The sequence below is a fragment of the Capricornis sumatraensis genome, chromosome X, assembly GCF_032405125.1.
Source record: "Capricornis sumatraensis isolate serow.1 chromosome X, serow.2, whole genome shotgun sequence".
NCBI classification, from domain to species: domain Eukaryota; kingdom Metazoa; phylum Chordata; class Mammalia; order Artiodactyla; family Bovidae; genus Capricornis; species Capricornis sumatraensis.
This window is the reverse complement of record NC_091092.1, coordinates 10,923,922-10,942,581: the sequence shown is the minus strand read 5'-3', so window position 1 is coordinate 10,942,581 and position 18,660 is coordinate 10,923,922. Positions and strand designations below refer to the sequence as shown.

The 18,660-nt window shown below is 38.5% G+C and overlaps 1 protein-coding gene across 1 annotated transcript in view; it reads left to right on the top strand.

Moving 5' to 3' along the window:
- The window catches only part of IL1RAPL2 (interleukin 1 receptor accessory protein like 2), a 575,701-nt gene that overhangs the window by 530,440 nt on the left and 26,601 nt on the right, over positions 1-18,660 (top strand). Inside the window, exon 7 of the mRNA XM_068962509.1 lies at positions 15,290-15,435. Within this exon, the coding sequence (XP_068818610.1) occupies positions 15,290-15,435 (146 nt within the window). The remainder of the gene's footprint in view (positions 1-15,289; positions 15,436-18,660) is intronic.

The window sequence follows — 18,660 nt, the reverse complement described above, 5'->3', positions numbered from 1 at the left end:
TTGTGTCCAACTCTTAGCAACCCCATGGACTGCAGCCCACCAGGCTCCTCCGCCCATGGGATTTTCCAGGCAAGAGTACTGGAGTGGAGTGCCATTGGCACTAATCTTAATTCATTACAGTCTCTGTTGGCTCAGTGGTAAAGTATCCGCCTGCCAATCAGGAGACACAGGTTCAATTCCTGGGTCAGGAAGATCCCCTGGTGAAGGAAATGACAAGCCACTCCAGTATTCTTGCCTGGATAATCCCATGGACAGAGGAGCCAGATGGGCTACAGTCCATGGGGTCACATAAGAGTCAGATACGACACGGCGACTAAACACAACAAATCTCATTCATTAGAGCACCTTTCTCATGAACTAAGCACCTCCCCAGAGCCTCGCCTTCTAGTACCATCCCATTAGGGGGTTAGGATTTCAACAAATGAATTGGGGAAGGAAGAATAAACATTCAGTTCATAGCAGATCATATAGAAAGTTTATATATACCTCCAATACCCAGTTCTTCTTGTTATTAGCATCTTAAGTTACTATGGTATTTTTGTTAAATTAAAGAACCAAAATTGATACATTATTATTAAGTTAATATTTCTCTCAAATGTCCTTATTTTTTACTTTTGCATGCTCAGTCACTCAGTCATGCCCAACTCTCTGCATCTCCAGGGACTGTAGCCCGCCAGGCTCTTCTGTCCATGGGATTTCCCAGGCAAGAATACTGCAGTGGGTTGCCATTTCCTTCTCCAAGAGATCTTCTTGACCCAGGGATTGAACCCACATCTTCTGCATCTCCTGCATAGGCAGGTGGATTCTTTACCACTAAGCCACCTGGGCAGCCTTCTAACTATCCTTTTATTCTCCAGGATTATCTAACTTTTTCAGAGTCTGCTAAACTACACTCAAACGTGGTTATACCATTTCACAAAAGAAAAGTTAGGCCTTGCAGTTGCTCTAGCAGCAAATAACTAGAGTAGTGGGAGACAAAGCACACATATGTGAAATAGTTTAATCCAATCCTAGACATTATATTAAGTACAAAATTAATCAACCAAGTATTAAGTGCTATGGGAAGTCAAACTTTCAGGACTTGCAAAACGTCATTGTTTATTTCATTCTGTTACATCCTCTTTTCCACCATCTGCAACCCTTCCTGTAACAAAGGGTACATACCTATATTTGCAGGGGAGGAAAGTAACATGGAATTTGTTTTGAAAATTTCACAAAACCTTACCAGCCAAACAGAGAATGCCAACAAAGAGGCAGGGAATCCTGGCCAAGAGAAACACACAGTCAGCCATTTTGTAATATTAATTATATGATCTACGATCTATTTGGGAGCTTGTGTGGGTGTGGGAATTCCTTCAGGCTATGGCCATTTATGCTAACACACGTTAATTACTAGATTCTGTCTTCTGGCTTCCAAAACCAATGTCCTTGAAAGAAGATTTTTATACCACATGGTGGATTGGAACAAATCTGGTAGCTTTATCAAACATAGTTGCTAATCATACCATTTAGTTCCACCAAGAAAAGATCTGCATTCTTTCATAGCCCACGTGTATTCTCCAAAGGGAACAGTTCTGACAGCAGAATGCTGAAGATGTTAAGTAGAAGATTCCCCTCAAAAGAATTTCTGCAAGCAAAATTTCCTTCTGGATGCATGGTTCTACCTCAGGGTATTGTATTTGTTTCATATTTGAATTGAATTGCATCTCTTGTGTTGTGCACATGTCAGAAGTGCACTACCCACTAGTTCTAAGAAGTGGGAATGTAAATAAATTGCTTTCAAGCAGTTAACTTATGGAGAAGCCACCACCACGCAATGGATCTGGCAAGACTAACCACACTGCCTAGGTTCTCCATTGCCTGGGCAACAGCGTGAACTTGAAGTGTGTGTTGTACACTTTTTATCTCTTAGTATTGCCTCAGAGGAGTAGAGACTTTGAAGAAAAAAAAATCTACCTAAGGAAAAAGCTTGGATATTTATCAAAGGCTTGATGAAATAATGTTACTCAGACTATAGTCAGTACAGCCTCTTTATTCAGCAGTTCCCTTGTAGTTTGACTAGCATATTTGATCAAATCCTGACCAGGATTTTGGAGTTCTCACTGTTTTCTGGGTTACTCTGGCCACCATAGTTACTTGTATCTCCTTACTTGCAACCTATTACCAGAAATTCAAACTCCACTCTAGGCATACAGATTCCCCTTTATCTCCTGTTAGGCAGAAATTGGCATAGCCCTAACAAAGTCTATGATGTTGCTAAGAGATTGAGCCCTAAGAAAATTTGAACCTAAATGTAGTATCAAATCACAGCTGCCAGCCTATCAAACTATATCACAGCCTTTCCACAGACCCCAAAAGATGTCATCTGTAGGGATGTTAAGGGAATTTTGCATGAGCAGTAGCATAAACTGCAACTGTGAAGAATTGGTTATTTTTACCTACCATCTTAAAGTCCTTGCAACAAGCTGCTCTCTACAAGCTCCGTGTCTATTTAGACAAATCAAATAATTACTTGGAGGAGAGCCAGTAGAAACTATCATTAGGAGAGGACTTCCTAATTTCTGTCCCTCTGTTTAAAGTTAATGGGAACAGCTTGTGAAGTAGGATAAGAGAGTTCATGAAAAGGAGCAGTCTTTGGGTATGAGCATTCTAGCAAGGCCATCACAGTTCCACACCTTTACATAATTTCCTTTTGATTAATCTTACCAGAGACTTGAGAATTAAAAAAAAAATTGCAGCGAGGTATATATTCCACAGTTCTAATAAAAAATGCCAGAGAAATTGAACTAATCCTATTAAACAAGAAATAATAGTCTTTAAGCTTCCCTGCAGGGTTGTGAATTGCATCTGATTGTCGATGGAGACTGCATGAATTTCAGTGCAATTGCTTTGCTCCAATGGAGAGTAATTTTCTATTATAAATTTCACTTTACAAATCTCCCTATCAATAGCTAATGTTTTTCCCCCAGGCAATACCATAAAACAAGTTTACCAAATCTTTCATAATTCTTGACCTGGAAAACGTATTTAATTTATCTTAAGGCTTTTCAGACAAGATTGCTAAAATGCAAATAATACAATTTACTTTCAGTTCCTAAAAGTCTGTAAGTTGAATATGGGCTTTGTAAGTTCTGTTTTTCTCACTCGTGCTTCTAGCACTGTCCAGCCTTCTGTTTCCATCCATTTTTAACCTTAATGTATACATTTCTTGAGTGAGTCAAATACTCTTTAACAAAGGAGGGAATGGAATACAGGTATGAAAGGATTTTATTCTTAAAATAGGGTGAGTCTATGCTAAAGACACAAAATTACCTGTTAACATCTCACCAATTTAAACAAATAGTATGGAGCTGTGAATATAATTTTTTGCCACACAGCCCAAGGCAAAACAAAGGTGTCTGTTTTGACAACTTTCCATCATGCTTGTTCAGCATCTTAAAACATCCCCACCTGCTCTGGCTGGCTCCAAACTGAGTTAAAAATGTCACAAAACAACCCCCAAACACGCACATCGTCTCTTCTTTTCTTCCACTCTCAGTTCATCCCACTGGAAGAAGGAATAATAACTGATCACTTTGCCTTTGATTTAAATAAGTTTCAAATCTTATCACACCTATTTGTAAGTATAGATTTTGTAAATCATGAGGAGGCTTCAGTGGAAAGGTAAACTTCATAAGCAGCATGCTGCTGCTAAGTCGCTTCAGTTGTGTCCGGCTCTGTGCGACCCGAGATGGGAGCCCACCAGGCTCCCCCGTCCCTGGGATTCTCCAGGCAAGAACACTGGAGTGGGTTGCCATTTCCTTCTCCAATGCATGAAAGTGAAAAGTGAAAGTGAAGTTGCTCAGTCGTGCCCCACTTCGCGACCCCATGGACTGCAGCCTACCAGGCTCCTCCATCCATGGGATTTTCCAGGCAAGAGTACTGCAGTGGGTTGCCATCGCCTTCTCCACATAAGCAGCTTAGTTTTACCCAAAGGCAACCTAATGGTCACTTATATGAAGAATGATTTTTGATTAGCTATTCACAGCTACTATTCACAGCTTCACTTCCACAGTGGGTCTTAACCTTGACCTAGGCATAAAATACTTAAAACCTGCCTAAGACATATTTGTTCTCTCTCTTCATTTACTAAACAGATTATAGATGCCTAGTCTCAAATATGGTGTTTTGTGTTATAAGCTGCTCTATACAAGAACATATAATTAGTAAATAATAATACTAATTCCTCCATGTTTTTATACTACACAGTATATTGCAAAAAATTTTTGACATCCTAAATTACATTGAATTTTTATAACATTTGAAATAAATCATATCAGTTTATTTTACATATAAAAAATCTGAAGTTTAGAGACTGAGAAAGAGCAGTTCTTGGGCAGTTGATTCACAGTTCCAATGGAGCTAGAATGACTTTATCAGAACACAGCTAGCAAGAATCCTCAATTGCTCAGAATTATCTCTTGTAGTCCACACTTAGGATATAAAGAGCCAAAACCTGCTCGGGACTGAAAGAGTAAAATTAGTTTGGACTGAGAATAAGCAGTCCAGCTATTAATCAGGCTGGGAGGACAGACAGATAAAGCCAGCTGCAAAGTTAACAGAAAACAGTTTCTCCCAAGGTTGTGAAGCAGTTGTAATGACCCCCACCTCTTTTGAGTGACTGCTGCTTTTTTCTCAGTGATCCTCAGACCTGCTTTGCTATTGTTATATTCCTTGGAATACCCAATTAGTAGACCACCTCCACCTCATGACAATACACAATTCCTACTGAATCCTCCCCCATCCCCACCAACTGCCTCAGAAGCTGCAATTAATTTAGAAATTATCCCTGCTTGTTTAGACCATTTTCAATCTTTTGTGAGAACCTAAACATTACAACAATTCTTTCTTCTTCCTTCAATCAAGAAACAACCCACAGGTCCTCTGGAGCATTCCTACCACAGTGGATCCAATCAATAAATCTTTTGTTTGTGTCAGCCTATGAATTTGATCCTGGTCTTTGACTAATAAGGCTTTAACAGGATTTTTTTTAAAGCAAATAACACTAAAATAAAGATTTTGTTTATTTAAGAGGGTTTTTTTTAAAAAATATATCTCCTATTAATGACATTCACAATTATTCCTAGATAATTATTACTCATACTCAGAATAAAGACACAGAGACTTGCAACATATCTAGTCATCAAAGGAGGATTCAACTTGGTTTAAGGGACTATTTACAATGAAGAGACACTGGAACAGCACATACAACTCAATATAAAACAAAAATAATTCAATTAAAAAATGAGCAGAAAACATGAATAGACATTTTTCAAAAGAGGAAATGCAGAAGGCCAACAGGCACATGAAGAGATGCTAAACAACATTAATCATCAGGGAAATGCAAACCCACAATGAAAGATCACCTCACACCTGATAGAATGGCTCTCATCAAAAAGAACACAAAAAGTGTTGGTGAGGATGTGAAGGAAAAGGAACCCTAGTACACTGTTGGTGGGATTGTCAATTGCTGCAGCCAGTGTGGAAAAATCTGGAGGTTCCTCAAAAAACTAAAAAGAGAACTACCCTATGATCCAAGAATGACAAGTTTTATTTTATTTTGGAGGAGTCAGTTCTCTTTCCTCTATTTCATGTGTGACTTAAAAAAATTCCAGTTTTATTGAGGTATGATTGATGGATAAAAGTTGTATATATTTAAGGTATACAATGTAGTGTTTTGGTATATGTATACATTGTGAAAAGATTGTCACATTCAACTAATTAACATATCCATCACCACACAGTTATCATGTGTGTGTGTGTGGTAAAAACACTTGAGATTTACTCTCCTCTCAAAATTCAAGGATACAGTACAGTGCTATACAGTACAGTACACCATGCTATACATTAGGTACTCTGAAAGGACTCATCTTATAATTGAAAGTTTGTACTCTTTGACCAGCATTTCCCCATTTCATCCACTGAGCAGCATCTCCCTATTTCTTCTACCCTCCAGCTCCTGATTCTTTAGATCACCATTCTGTTACTATTAGTTTGGCTTTTCGAGAGTCCATATATAAGTAATATCAGACAATATTTTTCAGTATTTTTCATTCTCTGTCAATTTATTTCACTTAGCATAATATTCTCCAAATTCCCCTGCTGCTGCTGCTGCTGCTAAGTCACTTCAGTCGTGTCCAACTCAGTGCGACCCCATAGACGGCAGCCCACCAGGCTACCCGGTCCCTGGGATTCTCCAGGCAAGAACACTGGAGTGGGTTGCCATTTCTTTCTCCAATGCAGGAAAGTGAAAAGTGAAAGTGAAGTGGCTCAGTCGTGTCTGACCCTTAGTGACCCCATGGACTGTACCCTACCAGGCTCCTCCTTCCATGGGATTTTCCAGGCAAGAGTACTGGAGTGGGCTGCCATTGCCTTCTCCGCCAAATTCCCCTATGTAGTCACAGGTTGCAAGATTTTCTCTTTTTTGAGTCTGAATAATATTCTGTTGTACATATAAACCACATATTCTTTTTCTGTTTACCTACTGATAAATATTAGTTTCCATATCTTGCCTAATATGAATAATGCTGAAATGAACACGAGAAGGCAAATATCTTTTTGAGATCCTTATTTCATTTCCTTTGATATATACCTAAAAGTGAGATTGCTGAATCATATGGTAGTTCTACTCTAAATTTTTGGAAGAATCTCTGTACTGTTTTCCATAGTGGTTGCACGTTAGTTTAAAGGGTTCCCTTTTCTCCACATTCTTGCCAGTATTTCTGGTAATAACCATTCTAACAGATTTGAGATGACTACATTGTGATTTTGATTTGCATTTCCCTCATGATAGTGAATTTGAGCACCTTTTCATATATTTGTTGGATATTTGTATGCCTTCTTTCGAGAAATGTCTGTTCAGGTCCTTAGCTCAATTTTTTCAAACAAGTTGTCTGTCTGTTTTTTTTTTTTATATTGAGTTGTAAAAAGGTCTTTATATATTTTGGATATTAGCCCTTTATCAAATGTATGGTTTGCAAACATTTTCTTCCATTCTCTAGGTTACATTTTCACTCTCATTTTATAGAGGTATAATTGACATACACCATTATATTAGTTAAGCTCACATAGTTAACATAATTAACTCTTTTTTAAAAACGTGGTGAGAATGTATAAGATCTAATCTCAGCAACATGATTCAACATAGTTTTGGAAGTTTTAGCCACAGCATTCAGAGAAGAAAAAGAAATAAAGGAATCCAGATTGGAAAAGAAGTAAAACTTTCACTGTTTGCAGATGACATGATCCTCTACATAGAAAACACTAAAGACTCCACCACAAAATTACTAGAGCTAATCATTGAGTAAAGTTGCAGGATATAAAATCAACACACAAAAATCCCTTGCATTCGTATACACCAACAATGAGAAAACAGAAAGAAAAATTAAGGAAATAATTCCATTCACCTTTGCAGTGAAAAGAATAAAATACTTAGAAATATATCTACCTAAAGAAACAAAAGACCTATATATAGAAAACGATAAAACACTAATGAAAGAAATCAAAGAGGACACAAATAGATGGAGAAATATACCATGTTCATGGATTGGAAGAACCAATATAATGAAAATGAGTATACTACCCAAAGCAATCTAAGACTCAATGCAATCCCTATCAAGCTACCAACAGTACTTTTCACAGAACTAGAACAAATAATTTCACAATTTGCATGGAAATACAAAAAACCTTGAATAGCCAAAGCAATCTTGAGAAAGAAGAATGGGACAGGAGGAATCAACCTGCCTGACTTCAGGCTATACCACAAAGCTACAGTCATCAAGACAATATGGTACTGGCACAAAGACAGAAACATAGATCAATGGAACAAAATAGAAAGCCCAGAGATAAATCCATGCACCTATGGACACCTTATCTTTGACAAAGGAGGCAAAAATATACAATAGAGAAAAGACCATCTCTTTAACAAGGGGTGCTGGGAAAACTGGTCAACCACCTGTAAAAGAATGAAACTAGAACACTTTCTAACACCATACACAAAAATAAACTCAAAATGGACTAAAGATCTAAATGTAAGACCAGAAACTATAAAACTGCTAGAGGAAAACATAGACAAAACACTCTCTGACATAAATCACAGCAGGATCCTCTATGATCCACATCCCAGAGTAATGGAAATAAAAAGAAAAATAAACAAATGGGACCTAATTAAACTTAAAAGCTTTTGCACAATGAAGGAAACTATAAGCAAGGTGAAAAGACAGCCTTCAGAATGGGAGAAAATAATAGCAAAGCAATGGACAAAGAATTAGTTTCAAAAATATACAAGTAACTCCTGCAACTCAATTCAAGAAAAATAAACAGCCCAATCAAAAAATGGACCAAAGAAATAAACAGAGATTTCTCCAAAGAAGACATACAGATGGCTAACAAACACATGAAAAGATGCTCAACATCACTCATTATCAGAGAAATACAAATCAAAACCACAATGAGGTACCATCTCACACCGGTCAGAATGGCTGCGATCCAAAAGTCTACAAGCAATAAATGCTGGAGAGGGTGTGGAGAAAAGGGAACCCTCTTACACTGTTGGTGGAAATGCAAAATAGTATAGCCACTATGGAAAACCGTGTGGAGATTCCTTGAAAACTGGAAATAGAACTGCCATACAACCCAGCAATCCCACTGCTGGGCATACACACCAAGGAAACCAGAATTGAAAGAGATACATGTACCCCAATGTTCAACGCAGCACTATTTATAATAGCTAGGATATGGAAGCAACCTATATGTCCATCAGCAGATGAATGGATAAGAAAGCTGTGGTACATATACACAATGGAATATTACTCAGCCATTAAGAAGAATACATTTGAATCAGTTCTAATGAGAGGGATGAAACTGGAGCCTATTATACAGAGTGAAGTAAGCCAGAAAGAAAAACACCAATACAGTATACTAATGCATATATATGGAATTTAGAAAGATGGTAATGATAACCCTATATGCGAGACAGCAAAGGAGACACAGATGTAAAGAACAGTCTTTGGACGCTGTGGGAGGAGGCGAACATGGGATGGATTTGAGAGAATGGCATTGAAACATGTATATTATTATATGTGAAACAGATCGCCAGTCCCGGTTCGATGCATGAGACAGGGTGCTCAGGGCTGGTGCACTGGGATGACCCAGAGGGATAGGATAGGGAGGGAGATGGGAGGGGGTTCAGGATGGGGAACACATGTACACCCATGGCTGATTCATGTGAATGCATGCCAAAATCCACTATAATATTGTAAAGTATTTAGCCTCCAATTAAAATAAATAAATTAAAAATACTCTCAGCAACATTCGAGATTACAATATCATGTTACTGAGTATAGTCACCATGCTGTATATCAGATCCTCAAAACTTTGTACAACTGCTTTTATTGCTATTATTATTTTAAATAAGCTGTTACCTGTTAGATTAATTATGAATAGGAAAATAAGACATTTTACCTTTCTTCACTCCTATCTCTTCTTTTCATTATGAAGATCCAAATTTGACCTGTTTCATTTTCATTTTCCCTTAAGAATTCCTTTTAACATTTTTTATAGTGCAGGTCTACTTGCAACAAATTCCCTCAGTTTTTATTTGTCTGAAAAATTCTTTATTTCTCCTTCACATTGGAAGGAAAAATGGATACAATATTCTAGGTTGGTTGTAAATTTATTTGAACACTTTCAATATTCCACTCCACTCTGTTCTTGCTTATATAGTTCCTAAAGATCTGTTTCTTATTCTTATTCCTCTATAGGTAAGTTTTTTTTTTTTCCTCCCTCTGGATCATTTCAAGATTTTTCTCTCATTTTTTCCCACTTTTTACAGTTAGAATATGATCCGTCAAGATGTAGCTTTTAAAATATTTACTCTGCTTGATATTCTCTGAACTTCCTGCATCTGTGTTCTGGTATCTTTGGAAAATTCTCAGTTACTATTACTTCTTATATTTCTATTGTTCCTTTCTCTTTCATAGTTTGGTGTTTTGTATTTTGGTAACATAGGGGCAGGAGGAGAAGGGGACAACAGAGGATGAGATGGCTGGATGGCATCACCGACTTGATGGACATAAGTTTGGGTAAACTCCAGGAGTTGGTGATGGACAGGGAGGCCTGGTGTGCTGTGAATCATGGGGTTGCAGAGTCAGACACAACTGAGCAACTGAACTGAACATAGATTATATGTATGTTACTTCTGTTGTAGTTATACCTCTGGTGTTCAATATTTTGTTCCTTTTTTTGCCGTGTTCTCTTCTCTTTGCATTTCAGTTTAGGAGATTTCTGTTGACTGTCTTCAAGATCACTTATTCTTTCTTTGGCCACATCCAGTCTATTAATGGCCCATGAAAGGCACTGTTTATTCCTATTACAATGTCTGTTTTCTAGCATTTCCTTTTGATTCCTTCTTAGAATTTCCATTTTTCAGGTTATATTACCAATCTATTGTTTATACTGTTCACTTTTTCCATTTGAGACTAACTTATTAATCATGGTTATTTTATATTCTCATTCTGATCATTCTCTGCCATATATGAGTATGGTTCTGATGGTTGTGTTGTCTTTTCAAAACTTTTTCTTTTTAATATGTCTTATTTTTTGTTTAAAAACCAGATGTAACGTATCAGATAAAAGGAATTGAAGTAAACATGTCTTTAAAGTAAGATTTTATGTTTATGTGGCTAGGAGTTAAGCTGTGTTTACTGTTTTCTGTAGTTGTAGGTATTCAGTTCAGTCACTCAGTCATGCCTGACTCTTTGCGACCCCGTGAATCACAGCACATCAGGCCTCCCTGTCCATCACCAATTCCCGGAGCCTACCCAAACTCATGTCCATCGAGTCAGTGATGCCATCCAGCCATCTCATCCTGGGTCGTCCCCTTCTCCTCCTGCCCCCAATCCCTCCCAGCATCAGGGTCTTTTCCAATGAGTCAACTCTTCACATGAGGTGGCCAAAGTATTGGAGTTTCAGCTTCAGCATCAGTCCTTCCAATGAACACCCAGGACTGATCTCCTTTAGGATGGATTTGTTAGATCTCCTTGAAGTCCAAGGGACTCTCAAGAGTCTTCTCCAACACCACAGTTCAAAAGCATCAATTCTTTGCCACTCAGCTTTCTTCACAGTCCAACTCTCACATCCATACATGACCACTGGAAAAACCATAGCCTTGACTAGACGGACCTTTGTCGGCAAAGTAATGTCTCTGCTTTTCAATATACTATCTAGGTTGGTCATAAGTTTCCTTCCAAAGAGTAAGCATCTTTTAACTTCATGGCTGCAGTCACCATCTGTAGTGATTTTGGAGCCCCAAAAGATAAAGTCTGACACTGTTTCCACTGTTTCCCCATCTATTTCCCATGAAGTGATGGGACCGGATTCCATGATCTTAGTTTTCTGAATGTTGAGCTTTAAGCCAACTTTTTCACTCTCCTCTTTGACTTTCATCAAGAGGCTTTTTAGTTCCTCATCACTTTCTGCCATAAGGGTGGTGTCATCTGCATGTCTGAGGTTATTGATATTTCTCCCGGCGATCCTGATTCCAGCTTGTGCTTCCTCCAGCCCAGTGTTTCTCATGATGTACTCTGCATAGAAGTTAAATAAGCAGGGTGATGATATACAGCCTTGACGTACTCCTTTTCCAATTTGGAACCAGTCTATTGTTCCATGTCCAGGTCTAACTGTTGCAGGTGTAAAAGGCTAAAATTTCCTATAACGTACTTGTTTACATCTCCACTGTTTCTTTCAGTTCTCCTAGAGACTGCTTCTGAAACAGGGTCTGAGCCTGGCCATTCTTTCATCTGAAAGCCCTTGACTGGTATGGTGGTAAATATTCTATAACACTGTGATAAAGTCTTAGTCTTTCCATCAGCTTGTGCCTTCAGGCTCTGACCTTTACAAGTGCTTCTCAGCTTTCCTCCTTTTCTTAGATGAAACAGAAAGGCTTGAGGAGGCTGGAGTTAGATACTTCTCTTTCCTCCAGTTTCGGTAAAACTCGAAATTTAGGTAATTTAGGCTCTGCTAAAGAAGTTTCCCTTGAGGGCATGTCTTTGTTAAGAAGAAAGAGTGCTCTAGGCTCCTTTCAAGATAGTTGCCTTTCCCTCCTCCCTTGCCCAAAGGGTAAAGGAACATGTCTCTGATCTTCACCCTGAAACCCTGGACAGGCTCTTGGAAGCAAAGCTCATGAAAGTATGAGGCACCCCTAAGATTAGATCTCATGGAGTTTCGTTAACTTTCAAGCTAGTCCATACTAGCCCTACAGTGACTCATCAATTAATTGTTTTTTATTCGTATTGGTTCCTCTTCCTGGGTTTCTGCTCCCAGGGCACTGTGATTCTCACAGTCTTTGCCTCACTATCTCAAATTCGCAGAGCAGGAGTTTGCCCTGTGACCTCAATTCCCTGATGGACCTAAGAAGAGTTGTTGGCTTCCATTTTGTTCACTTTTTTCTTGTTTTAAGGGTGAGAGTGAAAACTTCCAAACTTTTCTAGCATGACTTTTTAAATAATAGGTCTTAACAATAAAACTTTTAAAAGTAGTGATTTCTGTTACCTGAATGTAGTATTTTTTATTTTGTCAGTATTCACTGTTGCCTATAACTTGCCTTCAATATTAACCCTTGGAGTGAAATACTTCTGAAGTTATTTGAAGTATATCCCAGGATCTCCTCATTTGTATCCCCCATTCCAAAACCAGTCCCTTCAGTGTCAATCATTCTGCGAAAACCTATTTCTGTCTTCTCTCCTAGAAAATGCTTCCTTCTTCCTTTTGTTTAGGCAGAGTCTTCTTAAGCCATCTCCAGCTACTTCAGTAAATAATAGTCTGTTGTTGTTTTTTTGAAATTCCATTGTAAGCATGACTATACCACCCTGTTTTACCTCATTCCCCCTATAATTTTTTCAGCTATGTAGATTTTGTTCCCTTGTTTAAATGTTAATGCTTACTGGGAGCAGGCATCTGATCTTTTAATGCTTACATTTCTCTAACACCAATATCTATCCCAGAGCTAGGCACTTAGGGGAATGACAAAGAATCATTGATAGATTGTTATACATCAGTATTTGTTAGGAAATTGTGACTGCTCTGCAGAGTGATTTATAGACGTAAACACCAACTTGCTCCTTAATTCCAAAAAAGCAAGTCCCCTCTATATTTTCAAAAGCTGATAATTAAGACACCTCATATATATTAATAGATGGATGAAGGATCATTTTTCAAATCCTCTCTCCAGATTCTTTCTGCAGCCTGTGAAGAGCTGTTTTTGGAAACTGCATTAGAAATGAAGAGGGAAAGGCTTGGTCTGGCGGGACAGGATCAGCTTTCTGCCTCATGCCTGGCAAAGGCTGTGGCTGCCCTACACGTGAAGCTTTAAATCAAATTTAATTTGTGGTGCTTAAGCAGCTTCTGGCATTAAAGGGGGTTATTCCATAGAGGGTCACACAGAACTAAAAAATTGCATATAGTGCGATTTGCACATAGCAGAGAGAAAATGGAGTAAAATTCAACATAAACTGTGAAGACAGTAAATTACCATTTTTCCTTGTTTAGGTTTATGTTGGGATAGGGGAAAGAGAGGAGAACTGCAAGTTTAGCCAAGAAGAAAAATATTAATAGACTACCAGCAAAATACGATTAAGAAAATTCTTATACTAAGGAGATTTATTCAAGTTATAAATGCTAGTATTATAAACTCTCTGATATGTATGTTATTGGAAGGTAACAGAAATAGGGTTAATTTTCAAAATATGTATTGGAGATATAATCTGTGTTTAGGATTTCAGTATGGGGGAGTCTCAGATTCCAAGAACTCCCTTCCACCAACCCAACTTTAAGCCTTCCCTTTTCTCAGAGGGAATCCAGAAGAGATTCATCCAAGCCAAATTTAAGTATCAACATGTATAAATACAAATATATTTGGAGGAACCAAAATTTAAACAGTTTCCCTTTGGATAATGAAATGTTGGTGTTTAATAACATTCATTTGCACTTGCATCTGCTATTTAGTCTTAAAATCACTTTAAACCATTTTACCCCCACAACAAAGTTAAAGAGGGTAGGTATTTTTCCCAAATTAAAGATGAGTTATATTAAGGCGCCATTGAGTTAATTACTTTGTAAGAATCCAGCTTGAGCTTGTAAGTGGGAGGCCCATATTTATAACCCAGTTTTTGCTGAGTACAGTTGTCTTTTCCAACTTTATGCTAAATGCCAGTACATCAGAATGTTCTTCACTGCCTTCAGAACCAAGTATCCAAAAAGGAGATGAGAATTTCCCTCTTGCAAATTCATATATTTAACAACCTCACCCTAGACCTTAATGGCAGGCTTTCCACTACTTAGACTCACAATTTGCTCTTTCTCTGGTTGAAAGCATGAGATAGAAATTAAAAGTCAACAGGGTACCCACTTTCACCTCACCCAGGAGGCAGCTGGCCACTGGTGAGAGTATAGCTCTCCAAAGAAACAAGAGACGCACCCCTCAGGAAAGTTTCCTGGCAACTCAGCTCCTCTGTGAAGAACAACTGTTACTGGCCATTCAAGACCCGTAACCTCACTTGAGAAAGCAAAAGGCAGGACTATGAAAAAAATACGCATAAGGCAGTTTCTCTTGTGTGGGTAGGAGGGTGCGGAGGGAAGGAGAAAGACAAATGGCGAGCAATGTCGTGGAGGGGTGGGAAGCAGGGCCCTAGTAGTACATTAGAGGATTAGGGGTATATGCCTGCATTGGACAAAAGGCAGGAGAAAGTAGAGAACAGTCTTCTTATTGATATTTGGGGATAGAATGCCACTAACCACCCTTGGTTTATTTCTTATAAAGCAATTCTTTTCAAGGCCCCCCTTTATAACTGTCTTACCCCCTGTTGTCAAAACTCTAACACAAACCCTACATTTCTACAGATTTTTCCCCTTCATGTCATGATGCAAAAATCCAGTTTGTTTTCATAAGCTCAGCTTAGAATATGGAGCCCAGTGTTTCCTCCTGTTTGCTACACAAATCATACTGGCTTCATTTATCAAAGCGTAGTGGCATGTTAATATTTCTTTTTGCTGAGTGAATTCCTCACTTTTTTCCTTTCCCATCTGATCTTCACATTAAAGGTCACTTTTTGTGTTTTCTTTCTGAAGTTTCTGCATATACACCCATCAGCCTACTGGAGACCTTAATGAGCTACATAACTATCTTCAGTCTTTGCATGGCTGGGCTCTCCCCAAATCAAACCAGTTTAGCCAAGAGTACTTTCCTTTATTTCAGGCTCCTCAAAGAGCATCTTGGAGAAAAAGAAGTTGAGTTGGCACTCATCTTTGATTCAGTGGTGGAGGCTGACCTGGCGAATTATACCTGCCATGTGGAAAATCGAAATGGACGAAAACATGCCAGTGTTCTGCTGCGTAAAAAGGGTATTCATTTTTATAACTGTTACTATAGTTGGTTTAGCTAAGTAGTAACTGTTGAAGTCAGGTGTGTTTCCTGGCCTGATTTTATTATCTAGTATAAATTTCTATTAATTATTCTTTTATTTTTAAGGAAAAATCTCTCTTTTGCTGTGGATATTACCATAAAATGCCTATGGTCTTTCATATCATTAGAAAATGGACAGAGGACATGAAATACTGTTAAATTGTGTTAAATCCAGTGAGATTGCTGGGCCATATGGTAGTTTTATTCCTATTTTTTAAAGGAATCTACATACTGTTCTCCATAGTAGTTGTACCAGTTTGCATTCCCACCAACAGTGTAAGAGAGACTCTGTGACAGCCTGGAGGGATGGGGTGGGAAGGAGGTGGGAGGCGGGTTCAGGATGGGGGGAACAAATGTATACCTATGGCCGAGTCATACTGATATATGGTAAAAAACCATCACAATATTGTAAAGTAATTTGCCTCCAATTGAAATAAATAAAAATATTTAAAAATTGAGTGAGATGAAAAAATACCTTGGTTATAAGTATTACATAAAATTTGATGGGCATTGATATTTAAATTTTTCTCTATAGTTCACCTTCATCTTATATTGCTTAGATGAAATACTAGAGGTTTTACTATTAGATAAGAAACAGTCACTTATTAAATTCCCTGTCTAGAATTATAGAAATAAGGACTAGTATCATAGAATATTTTACCATTGTTATAATGAAGATTATGAACAATATTTCATGAGATGACCTGGTGTTCAAGGCCTTTAGCAGGTGCATATAGTTTTAAATAGTTTGGCCTTTATGTAGATCACTCTCCAGAGATGACTCCATATGGGGTAGAAATTGCATATAATGGGCAAAGAAAAGAAACTATAAATTTACAAATAAAAGAGAGAAAAGTAAACATAGGAATAACAATTCTGGCACCTGGAGCAGCTTCCGAGATTGGCTCTTGCCCTGCCACGACTCCTGATTACTGCAAAAGACAAAATACTTTCTGTATATGTGCACCTAGTGCAGGTTTTGTAAATGTAACTGAACAAATGTTCTCAGTGTTCTTCTAGTCTAGGCTACAGAGCAATAGAACAGATTCAATCAGCAAGGTCACTAGTTGTACCTTGTAGCCAAGATAGAATTTCTATTTTCCCACCAGCTCGAATACCTGACCTTGCCCAGCAGCTCTAGGAGAAGCAGAGAAATGTCATTAGTCTGAGAATAATGCTTTTATCTCTTTAGCACCATTTCTTACTATGCTGGACATGATTTTATTTTAAAACAATGCAGTGTTTAAGCATAGAGGAGTCTAACATGGACAGTGAAGAGACCCTGCTTCAGGAGATCCCAGTGCAGCCACTGACTTAGCTGCCTGCCTTAGTAGGACTAACTTGTCTGATTAGACAGCCTAAACCTTAGTTTCCTCATCTATAAAATAGGGGTAATAATACCTACCTTGCAGAGTCACTTTGAGGTTCAAATAATAATGATATGATATGAAGTATATCATGCTCAAAGTGTTATTAAATGGAATTTGTATGCACTTAGCAACCACTTGTCCACCTACATGAAAGGCAGACATTGATCATGTCCAAATAACCTTGTTGCAAGGATAGTTTTGTTCCTGTCCATCTCAGTCTCATTTTAGGCTTAGAGGTCCTCCAAGCCAGACTCGACTGCACCTAAGTATCCTCAGTAACTTGGGCAGTGTCTCACCACTAATAGGCACTTAGAATCCCTTCTGGTTAATGAAAGAATAATGTTCTCTTTTATTATTGAGGAGCATGTATAGCAAGCATTGTGTTAGGTATTAGGAAATAGACATCCTTAAGTCTGCATGGGGTTTATAGTCTGCAGGGCAGTGAGGGTACAAAGAAAGACAAACCTTACTCATGAAACAAAAAATTGCACAAAATATATGAAGTGTTACAGTGAAAAACTTTCTCAGAGGAAAAATAATGAGGAGGGTCTTATCATATAGTCAGTCAGTAGAGGTAGAAATAGCCTTGAGTTTTAAAATAAATCCATTTTCCCTTGATAAGTAAAGTTACCACTAGCTGCCCTTCACTTCCAATAATCTGACACTAGAAACCAAGGTACACTCTAAAACTGCTGCCTCCCCTGGCTTCTACAAGGAAATGTGTCTAAATCATGAATAACTGAGAATATTAATCCCCATCTTTCTAAACATTAGAGTTCCCCAGGTTTCAGGTCCCCTCTTCTCAGTCCCTAGATGATTTCATTCCATCTCCACCTCAGTTTTGCTCATGATTTATTTGCTGCCATCTCCCAAATTTGTCTTCAGCTTGGACTTCTCGCCTAAACTCCACAGTTGTATTCCTAACTGCCTATTCCACAGCAATTCAAAAACTCCACTAGTAAGCATATCTAGTAGGCATATCAAGCTTCACTTGTCCCACACAGGATTCCTGATTTCTCCTCCCTATAAACTTGATCCTCCAGTTGCCTTCTCCATCTCCATCACCATCCTTCCAGTTGCTCAGGCCAAATATCCTTGGAGTCATCCTTGACTTTTTCTTTTCTATACTCACACATGCTTTATCTAGTTTAGCAGAAAGTTCAATGGCTGTGCCTTTACAACACATCTACACCTAGCACTTTCCCCACCTTTATTGTTACCATCTAAGTCTGAGCCACCAGCATCAATTACCTGGCTCACTGCATTTCCCCCCTAACTGGCCTCCCCGCTTGCCCCTTGTTCCCTTATAGTCTAATCTCAACACAGTATCTGGATTTATCCTTTAAACACTCAGGTCAGATCGTATCATTTCTCTAGTCAGAACCATCCAATTACAGAACCTTCAGTTCCCTGGTAACTCAGTCGGTAAAGAATCTGCCTGCAATGCAGGAGATGCGGGTTTGATCCATGGGTCTGGAAGATCCCCTGGAGAAGGGAGTGGCTACCCACTCCAGTATTCTTGCCTGGGAAATCCCAAGGAAAGAGGAGCCTGGTGGGCCCCAGTCCATAGTATCACAAGAGTCAGACCTGATGTAGCAACTAACCACACCACCACCACGCTAATGAAACCCCAAATTTTTGCCATGTCCTCCAAGACATTTCTGATCTCATTTTCTACCACAATCTGCCTTAAACTTTGCATACACTAGCCTCCTTTTTATTTCTCATGCTCACCAAGCATGGTCCTGGTTCCTGATCTTTGCACTTGCTACTTCGTCTGCCTGGAACACTCTT